Source organism: Elephantulus edwardii, unplaced genomic scaffold, assembly GCF_000299155.1.
Source record: "Elephantulus edwardii isolate Elephantulus edwardi_28Jun2011 unplaced genomic scaffold, EleEdw1.0 scaffold00221, whole genome shotgun sequence".
NCBI lineage: Eukaryota > Metazoa > Chordata > Mammalia > Macroscelidea > Macroscelididae > Elephantulus > Elephantulus edwardii.
In genome coordinates this window covers 2,282,943-2,293,547 of record NW_006399971.1, presented here as the reverse complement: position 1 = coordinate 2,293,547, position 10,605 = coordinate 2,282,943, and the positions used below count along the sequence as shown (strand labels likewise).

At 43.9% G+C, this 10,605-nt stretch overlaps 1 protein-coding gene across 2 annotated transcripts in view; it reads left to right on the top strand.

Annotated features, from left to right (window-relative positions):
* Nucleotides 1-10,605, top strand: part of TBC1D9B (TBC1 domain family, member 9B (with GRAM domain)) — a 40,442-nt gene that overhangs the window by 14,515 nt on the left and 15,322 nt on the right. For both annotated transcript variants that reach the window (XM_006898118.1, XM_006898117.1), the window contains exons 6-9: nucleotides 191-403; nucleotides 7,815-7,976; nucleotides 8,400-8,550; nucleotides 9,172-9,386. In XM_006898118.1, the coding sequence (XP_006898180.1) occupies nucleotides 191-403; nucleotides 7,815-7,976; nucleotides 8,400-8,550; nucleotides 9,172-9,386 (741 nt within the window). The remainder of the gene's footprint in view (nucleotides 1-190; nucleotides 404-7,814; nucleotides 7,977-8,399; nucleotides 8,551-9,171; nucleotides 9,387-10,605) is intronic.

The following is a 10,605-nucleotide window of genomic DNA, read 5'->3' as shown; positions in this document are numbered from 1 at the left end:
TAGAGAGAATAGTGCAACAATGAATGAGTGGAAGCCCAAAATCTCTGTAAATGTTTATGAAAATTAATAAAATATAATTATAGAAAAAAAAAGTGGAAGATAAATCTTTCCCACATGCTAAAAAGCAAAAAGATAAACAATCTTATATTCCCAAAATGCAGATTACCAAGGAAATATTTTTTCTTCTCAGGTGACCATTGTTGAAAAAGCTGACAGTTCCAGTGTCTTGCCCAGCCCTCTGTCCATTAGCACAAAGAGTAAAATGACCTTCCTGTTTGCCAACTTGAAAGACCGAGATTTCCTGGTTCAAAGGATTTCAGACTTCCTCCAGAAAACGCCCTCCAAGCAGCAGGATAGTATCAGTGGAGAAAGGAAAGCCAGCATTGTGGATGAAGACCCCAAGGTGAGAGTGGGACCTTGGGGACAGCAGATAGGTCAGGGAGGAGAGTCAGGGGAGCCCCACTTGTTCCCAGCTGGAGAACCTACACTTCCTACTCTTCCTCCTGCTTGGGATCCTGTCTTCTCCTAAGCCTCATTCACACATCTTCTCAGACTTACCATTTCATGGCTGAATTTCCATGAGAAACCTAGACAACCTTCATCTCCATCCTTTATTAACTGCTGCACTATGAACAACAGCCATACTGTTGAGGCCCTGATCAATATTCTGGTTTTTTGTGGGTCCTAAGTGGTGTCTGGAACTACAAGACTTCCCAGATCCCAAGGGCCTCTGATGGGTGGGAGGCTGTTAACCAGCACCCTGCTGGGTTGATGTGCCCTGTCCAGCCTGGTTTTATCTACCTGTTGTTTCACCTGTCAATTCTAACAGATAAGGGTCAATTTTTTTCTTCATTATTTCTTTATTTTGTTGAAAATATGCATAGCTAAGCATTCACTAGTTCTAACAGCTTCTGTGTGTCCACGTCAGTGACACTAATTTGCATTCAAGTTGTCTAGTCATTCTTACCCTTTTTCTCTGGTTTGCTATACCTCCATTGACATAAACACACTGCCCTCTAAGGTTCCTGTCTACTCTTCCAAGTTGCCATTGTCATTTTGATCCCATATAGATTTTAAAAGAGCAGAATACTCAAGGCAGACATTTTTAGTAGTTAATCTGTTGTTTCATTTTTAAGAAGACGTAAAGGGATAATTTTAATTTCTTTTTTAAAGATTATCATAGGGCAAGGGGAGCTCTGTTGCCTAATGGCAAGAAGCTATACTACAATCCTGAATGTGTGCAGTTTGAATCCACCAGATGCTCCGCTGGAGGAGGGGCAAGCTCCTCCTGTGCCAGTCAGATCCAATTCGATGGTACACTAAATTAAAAATAAATAAATCAATCTTTAAAAAAAAAAATATTATCATAGGGCAGTAATTTGTTGTTTTGTTTTTTTTGTTTGTTTTTGTTTTTTGAAAAAAGATGGACTTTATTCAGAAGGTATTTTCAACTATTTGCATGCAGAGTTGCTAAATTAAAAGTTGACAGTTTGAATCTACCAAGTGCTCTGTAGGAGAAAGACAGGACAGTTTCCTCATGTAAAGATTGACAATCTCCTAGACCCAATAAAGAGTAACTACCAGTCTGAAGTGACTAGAGGACAATGAGTTTGGTTGGTATAGAAGTACCCAAGTATTCTTGAGAATCATGGTGTAATTTAAGGGCTCTTTGCTGGATGGAAGCTATGACTTTGATGTTAATTAGAAACAGAAACAGGATAAGGTTCAAGCGCCCTGGATGATTCAGGCACCCCACAAAACCAAATTGTCTGCAAACTTGTTGGCTGATCTAAGAAGCTGAGCAGCTTGTGAACTCTATCTTTCTTTTTTTTTTTGGAAAAGAAAAGAAAAGATTCTTTCATTGTTTTACAAACCCTCCCCCAGGTCCCCTCCACCATGCAGCCCTCGCTCTAGTCTCCTGTGATGACAGAAATACCCAGTTACATCTCTCTTTTAGACGGTTCTCTCCCTCCTCTGCTTCAGTGCAGTATACATTATTGAACCCATCTTACTCAGTGTCTCCCCAACCCCAAGGACAGTCCCATTCTACAACAGTGGCATCATGTAATATTTGTCCTTTTGTGACTGGGATATTTCACTCAGCATAATGTTCTCCAGAGTCAACCATTTTGAATAATATTGCATGAGTTCCTTGTTTTTTAATGCAGCATAGTATTCCATTGTGCGAATATACCACAGCTTCTCTAGCCATTCGTTTGTTGATGGGCACTTAGGTTGTTTCCAACTCCTTGCTATTGTGAACAAAGCTGCAATAAACATGGGTGTGCATATATCTGCTTGGATGTCAGCTATGGTCTCTTCAGGGCATATTCCCAGTAGTGGAATTGCTGGGTCAAATGGTATCTCTATTTGCAACTTTTTGAAAAAGCGCCATACTGCTTTCCACAGGGGTTGCACCATTTTACACTCCCACCAACAGTGAATCAGGGTTCCAGTTTCTCCACAACCTCGCCAGCATTTGTTGCTTGCTGTTCTGTTAAATTTTGCTATTTTGACTGGGGTGAAATGATATCTCATAGTTGTTTTAATTTGCATCTCTCTTAGGGCTAGGGATTTTGAGCATTTCTTCATGTGCTTGTTAGCCATCTGAATGTCGTCTTCGGTGAAGTGCCTGTTCATATCCTGTGCCCATTTTTCTATTGGATTATTTATATCATAGGGCAGTAATTTGAAGGGAGTTCATCTGTCTTCCATGGCTCCAGAAAATCCAGTTAAAGAGAATTTAACTTTCTGTTTTGTACTTTCTCCCATTTGATCAAGATTCTTCTATATAATCTTTGATCATAATATTCTATGATGGTTGCTGGGCACCATCTAGTTCTTCTGGTCTTAAAGCAAAAGTAGCAGTTGACCCTGGAAGCCGGAACCCTCCTCCTTTAAAGTCTTAACTGCAGTGCCATAATTGTACCAAAATTAACAGTAATTCCTGGAAAAAATATACTCCTGTTGAGTTTATTCTGACTTAGGGTAACCATATGGTACATATTAGAATTGCCCCCTTGAGTATCCAAGACTGTAAATATTAACAAGCGCATGCTGCATCCTCTTTGTCCTGCAGTGGGGCTGTGAGATTCCAGCTACTTAGTTAGGAGTACAACATTGAACTCACTGCACCAGCAGAGCTTCTAATCACTAAGTATCGTCAAATACTTGTATTTACATTTCCCCAACTTTAGATGTATTTTTTACCCTTAGATTATTTGAATTGGTGTGTGTGTGTGTGTGTGTGTGTGTGTGTGTGTGTGTGTGTGTAGGCCATGCATTCATTATTTGTTGATATATCCCTCAGATGTCATTAGCTGCTGTTACTGTCAGTTACTCTCCCTCACACACCGTATAGCAACTCTGTGCAGTGTAGAGTTATAGCTTTGTGATCCACAGAATTTTCTTTTGCCAGATTTTTATGTAGAGAGGCTTTTCTTCCTGGTCTTTCTCTTAAATTCTTTTTCGTTTATAGATTTCTACTCTTTTTCTGTCTCTTTCTTTTTCTTTTCAGTATTTTATTGAAGGAATCAGGTCATTTGTGTGGAAGAGTTTCTGACACTCTGGTTTTTGCTGGTTGCACATTCTGTAGGTATTTAATGCCTGTCTTTGTCCCGTGTTCCTTTTAAGCTGGTAGTTGAATAAGGAGATCCTGCGGCTTGATCACATTAGGCTCAGTTGAGACTTTTTCAGTCAGACTCCTCCTTAGGCCAGATGGAAGTGCTGTGTATGCAACACTAGCCATCACCTTACGTGGCCTGTCAGTTGTTGATGCTCACTGCCTACGTCGTCTTTCATTGAGATTGCAAGATGGCAGCACTCTAATTGTTTAGTCTCCTTCCTGTGTGTGAGCTGGTATATTTGTATAAAGATAACTTTCCCCTTCTCAGCTATTGGGTTATCTTGAGGTACGATCCATACACTCCTTCACTGCCATCGAATCAGAGCTGACTCATAGGTGACCCTCTAGTGGGTTTTCAGAGGCTATGAATTACACAGGAAGTGATTGCCCATCTTTCTCCCTTCAAGTTGCTGGTGGATTAGAAGCACTAGAGTGGCGTGGCCTTTGGGTTTATGCAGGAGAGGCAGTGCTTTATTCTGTCCTTTATGCACCTTGTATCAAAATAATGAGTCTCCAGATGTGGTTTATTGAAGAGTAATGATGTCAGTTTGAGGCTTAAGGTGAGTCTGATTCAGGCCACAGTCTTTCTGATCATTTGCTATACATCTGAGAGCTTGACAGTGAATAAGGACGACAGAAGAAAATTTGATGAGAGCTATGGTGCTGGAGAAGAGCTCTGAACATCCCATGGATGGCCAAGAGAACAAACAGATATGTCTTAGAGAGGGTGAAACCGGAGTACTCTTTGGAGGCAAGAATGATGAGGCTTTGCCTCACATACTTTAGATGTGTTGCTATGAAGGGCTATTCCTTGGAGAAGAACATGATGCTGGGAAGGGTGGAGGGTCAGTGAAGGAGGGAAGGACCCTCAATCAGGTGGACTGACACAGTGACTGCTGCAATGGGCTCTTGTGTGTCAGAAGGTGTGAGGATGGCACCAGATAGAACAGGGTTCAGATCTTTTCTTCATAAGGTCACTATGAATCATACTCAACTTGATAGCACCTAATACCAGCAACCACCAGATGTGGTTTATGATTATGTTTTAGTATGTTAAAATTGTCCTTAAGAATACTAAGTTGTCCCATCTATACCAGGAAGATGCTTACTCAAATTGGGTCCTGGATCCTTTGAACACAAAGCTTGTGGTCTCCTCCAGTAGTTTCCTTGCTTCCTGATGGGACTGCTTAATGTCACGGGTATGTTATTGTTCATTCTGAATTTGCAAAACACGTAACCATTGAAGAAGCTCATATAAAAATCTATATACCTAGCTTTTCTGAAACACTCAGCAGTATTGCATTCCAGGGCCTGTGTTTCCACTAAGGTCCAGCAGGTTACAGCTCAGGGGTGATCTATACCACCGAGAACCGACTTGGTCTAACCCTTGGGAGCCTTTCACGTAGGTGCCCAGTAAATTATTAATTAGGACTGGGCATGAAGGGAGTAGGTGAAGTCCATGTGGGTTGGAGACATTAAGGTAAGTCTGTTCTGTGGACTATGTATGTTTCAAGTTACCCATTTAAAACTAGTCTTTTCCTTTTGTGATTTGAGTAAAAGGTTTTTTCTTAGTGAAGTTTTATTTTAATTATTATTTTAACGAATGTTTACAAAGAAGTTAGATTTTCATTTGTTCATTGTTGCACATTTTACTCCCTCGCCCGCCCGTCTTCTTCCCCCAGTTCACTTTTTTTTATTATTTGTTCCTTGATGCACAATTACCTACCCACCTACCTCCACCACAAGTCCTCTATGCAAAGAATCTCATTCTGGGCTATTGTCACACATATAATACCTAATCATATATTCCTTTTAGACAGTACTTTTTCTTCATCTGTTCCAATGCAGTGTTCATTACCTGTCCACACTTATCATATTCTCCTCCCAACCCCCTCATGTCAGACCTGCTTTATAATAGTGATGCTAAGCAGTACTTGTCCTTTTGTGACTGAGATACTCAGCATGATGTACTCCAAGGTTCCCCATTATATGTAATGTTTTATAAGTTCATTGTTTTTCAGTGCTGCATATTATTCCATTGTGTGAATATACCAGTTTCTCTGTCCATTCATTTGTTGATAGGCACTTGGGTTGCTTCCATCTCAGCAATAAACATGGGTATAATTTGAGTAAAAGTTTTTAAAGTTTCCCCTCAACCATTCATAAACTTTTGTTTTATGATATGAGTCACAGTACCCATAATGTAACCCACACTGTGCTCACTTCCTCCCTATAAGTCTCATTTTCATCAGTTTTTCTGTGCTCTCCTTTCCTGCCTTCTGCGCTTTGTCCCTGGGCAAATGCTGCCCTTCTTTTCATACGTGGCTGGTTATTCTAAGGGGTGAGTGCCTCCCTCATGGTATTATTCACCTTATAGGCCTGTCTGCTGTTTGGCTGAAAGTGAACTATGGGGGTGAAATTTATTCCAGGTTCAAAGGTATGTTAGAGTTACATAGTATGTAGTCTAGGGGGTTTTATCAGCCCTCTCTTGGACCAGTAAGCCTATCCAGTCTTAATTTTTTGAGTTTTTGCCCCCACTCATTCTTTCCAGGACCTTTCACTATGCTCCCCTCTAGAGTGGTCGACAGTGGGAGCCAAGAACTACCTAGTTCTTCTGGTCTCGAGTGTGGAGGTTGAGGTTCATGTGGGCCACCAGTGATTTGGACTTGCTAGTTCAGTTCGGCTTTGCCTTTTTCTTCCCTCAAAACCTTTAAATGGAAACAATCTGACCAAAAATTTGTTGGGATTTTAAGACTCATTTAAATAAAAAAAGACTTGAGGAAAAATTACTAATAGATAATAGTGATTCTAGTACAGCATGGTATACATAATTAACATCACTGAATTGCATACATGAGAAATGGTTGAGATGGGCAGTGCTTCTTATATACATATCACTGTAATTAATTTCTTTACAAAGTTTTCTTAGAGGGAATTGGGCTTGATAAGGGATTTCAGGAGTGATTAAAACACAGTTGGGTAAAAGGGATCATAAGCAAGGTTTCTGGGCTGCCTCTGCCTTCAAGAGGCCTGGTGCTGGGGGACGGGGGAAGGGAAGGTGAGGGGGCAAAACGTGCAACAGTGAGTGAATGAAAATCTAACTTTTCTGTAAATTTTCATTAAAGAAACCATCAAGTCAACCTTAACTCATAGTCACCCCATGAACACCAGATCTGAATCTTGCTTTATCCTGTGCCATCCTCAAAATCTCTGCTACCCTGGAGCCCGCTGCTACAGTCACTGTGTCAGTCATGCATGCCGGGAAAGGTGGAAGTTCAGAGAAAGAGAGGCAGGCACTCAAGATGGATTGAGGGGACAGGGGAAAGAGTAACGATGCAAGCCAGAATATTACCATTGCAGGAAGCAAATTATTAAAATGTTTTGGTGACCAAAGAAAAGAGACCTAGTGCCAGGAAAGTGCCTGACCACTCAGGTGAGCTTGAACCTATGGTTCCACCAGCACTCACCTTGCTTGGGATCCGTGCTGTGTTCTCCCTTCCCAGAAGGCTTTATACCTTAGCTCACGGGGGCCACAGGACTCAAGAGCCCCACTCTCCGTCTGCATGCTTTCTCTCGACAGCACCAACAGACAAGGCTCAACAAATTGTGAGCCTGCAGGACTTAAATGGACAGGCTGAGTCTGGGAAAGACCACCCCTAGTGCCACAGGATGAGCACTGCTGGTTCCTGGGCCCTACGGGAAGTTAGGGCAGTGGGCATAAGCCAGGTAACAAAGGTGGCTGCCAAAGGGAGAATGAGGAAGTGATCCCAGGGACCATTCTCAGGGAGTGAGAAGATTAGTCAGATTCTTTGTACTGCTGGCCTCCAGGTGGAGGGGACACATAGACTCACGGAGAGATCTGGAGAAGCTTCAGTAGCGCAAGCTCTTCTCTCTTCTGCCTGGCCTCCGTGCAAGACAACTCTGGAGAGCAGAGCATCAGAGCCTGTTTTGTGGGAAACCGTTGTGTTTGGGCTGGGTTATAGGGAGGATGAGTGTAGGTCTGTAGGTGACCAGAGAGAAGATGGGGCCAGGCTACCACAGTGACACCACTGTGCACTCCAGACTCTGTGTATCACTCACCCTGCAAACACCCTTTCTTCCCGGTGACGAGGTCTGCCTCTGTGGTTTGATACACCCTGCGCTGGGAAGCTCAGTTGTTCAGTGCTCCCTTCCTTCTGTTATTTTCTAGTCTCCCTCGACTCCTCAGGAGGTGTTGGAGCAGCCTGCCAGCCCTTCCTCCACCCTCAGTGGCTGCCCGAGTTTCTCTATGCAAGAAGTGCCAACTGCATCCCAGGGCCTGCTCAAACTCTTCCAGAGAAACTCACCCACGGAGGTTCTGGGGGCTAAAGGGGTAAGTGCTGAAGTTGGTGCTTTGGGTGGGGGCACAGAGAGGAGTGGTGCTGGGTCAAAGTGAGACAGGGCCAGCGTTAGCCCTGTACCTCGATAGCTGGCCTGGCCTCAGCCACTCCTCCTCAAGGCTGACTGTGGATGGTCCCCTGTCAGGATTGTAAAATGGACTTCTGTTAGGTCAGATGAGGCCAGCAGCCCAGCTCTCTGGGTTGGAGGTGGGTGGTCTTCACCCTGTAGCTTTAGGGCTCTGAAAGGGAAGGCTTCAGCTTCTGAGCTCCTGATGACTTAGCAGGGTATGTAGCCTTGTGAATTATTTACAAAGGGGGCTTCCAGCCCTGCTAGGTAAAGTGAGGGGGCTTTGTAGTCTGCACCCATCTAGTGAGGCAATAGCACCTCCCCACAGACCCTGTCTCCTTTCCCACAGGCGAAGGAGAAGATGAAAGAGGAGTCATGGAACATCCACTTCTTTGAGTATGGGCGCGGTATGTGTATGTACCGCACGGCCAAGACCCGGGAGCTCGTCCTGAAGGGCATCCCCGAGAGCCTGCGGGGGGAACTGTGGCTCCTCTTCTCTGGTGAGCAGGGTCCAGCTGTGCAGAAAGAAAAGAAACTGCATGTTCCTCCTCTGTTAGTCCATTTGATACTTGGGCCACCTCTTGGGACACCTTCATTTCAGGAAGGAAATCAAAGCCCCAGACAATGGGACAGCTTATACCAGGCTTCAGCAAGAGAGGTCCTGGGGAACAGATGCCAAAGGTGGGCGTTGCGGAAGCCTGATCTTCCCGTCCACCCATGGTGGACCTTGCAGGCTCCCTTCTGCCCACATGGAGCCTCACAGGGACCCTTGCACCCAGAGTGGGCCTCACGGGCTCCCTTGCACCCCTGGTGAGCCTCTTGGACTTCCTTGCACCTGTAGTGAGCCTCGCAAGCCTCCCCTGCCTACTTCTTTGTGTCAGATGCTGGCAACATCTGTAGTCTGGACTATTCCAGGACTTCAAAGGGAAGGCTAATAAGCCATTTGAACTCTCTGTTAGATGCATCTTTCTGGGTACTTGAGGAAAGCTTTGCCTATACCTTCCTTGTATCTAATTCCAAAGGCTCTCCTTGCTGTGGTTTCCTGACACTTCTACCCTGTCCTGCTTTTGCTCCTAGACTATCAACAAAGGAGAGAAACAACTGTTCTTGTGTCTCCACAGGGGCCTGGAACGAGATGGTCACTCACCCTGGCTACTATGCTGAGCTGGTAGAGAAGTCCACTGGAAAATACACCCTGGCCACAGAGGAGATCGAGCGAGACCTGCACCGCTCAATGCCAGAGCACCCCGCCTTCCAGAACGAGCTTGGGATCGCTGCGCTCCGCCGAGTGCTGACCGCCTATGCCTTCCGGAACCCCACCATCGGCTACTGCCAGGTGAGGGGTGTGGCAGGCCCCAAAAACAGCATATCCTGTCAGGGCTCCCAGGATTAAGTCCCCACAACTCAGCCTTGCATCCTGGCTCCCAATCAGAATCCAATAGCACGTGCTACAACATGAATGAACCTTGAAAACTTACGGGTTTAAATAAGACCATTCCAAAGTGGCAGTGTATATATGATCTCACTGACATGAAATAACTACAATAGGCCAACGCATAGAAACCAGAGTTTATCAGTGGTTCCTAGGAACAAGCAGGAGCAGAGCGGGTAAGTCATTGTTTAGAGGACACTGTGTTAAGTGGAAAACTTTGTAACAGTGTTGATGGTTGACCAACATGATGAATGGAATTAATGTCACTGAATTGTACATATAAAACAGTGATCCTTTTCCAGTTCATGAACTGGAAAGCATGATTGGGTGTTCATGCTTTTGTATGGTATGTGCCTCCCTTAAACCTTGTTACCACATTATCCGTCTGATGTGAAAAAAACAAACAAAAACCCAACAATGTTGAAATGGCAAATGTTTTATTAAGTATAATGGGCTGCAAATTTATTTATTTCTTTTACAAAAAGCCTTAGCAGAATATCTATTCTATATCAAACACAGACCCTGCCCTGAAAGAGCATGTCTAGTAGAGGTAACACATTTAAATAAAAATCATAATTCAGAGGGTAAAACCCAACAATTTGTTGTATGCTGCTGTGTTGAAACCGACCCATAGTATGAACCTCACTGTCTTGGTTACCACAAAGAGGTACCTTTAAGAAACGGTGTTTTCCTTCAAAATTCGGAAAATTGAGTGTCCAAATTCAGGACATCAATTCTAGAGCTAGGTCCTTCTTTGTCTGCAGTTCTTGGGGTTCCTGGGCTTATAGATGCGTCTGCCTCCATCTTCACTTAGCACCCCTGCCTTTGCGTGCCTCCCTGTATCTATCTCTTCTCCTTTTATAAAACACCACTCAGAAGGAATTAGAAGGATTTAGGACTTAAACAGCAATGGGCTTTCTTAGTCTTGGTGGTACATTAGTTAAACATGAGCTGCTGACTGAAAGGTTGATGGTTTAAACCCAATAACTTCTCCTTGGGAGAAAACGTCAATACACTGCTTCCGTAAAGACCTGCAGCCTCAGAAACTCTATGGGGCAGTTCCAGTCTTTTTGTAGGATCTCAGTGAGTCAGAATTCACTCAGCAGCAGTGGGGTTTTCTATT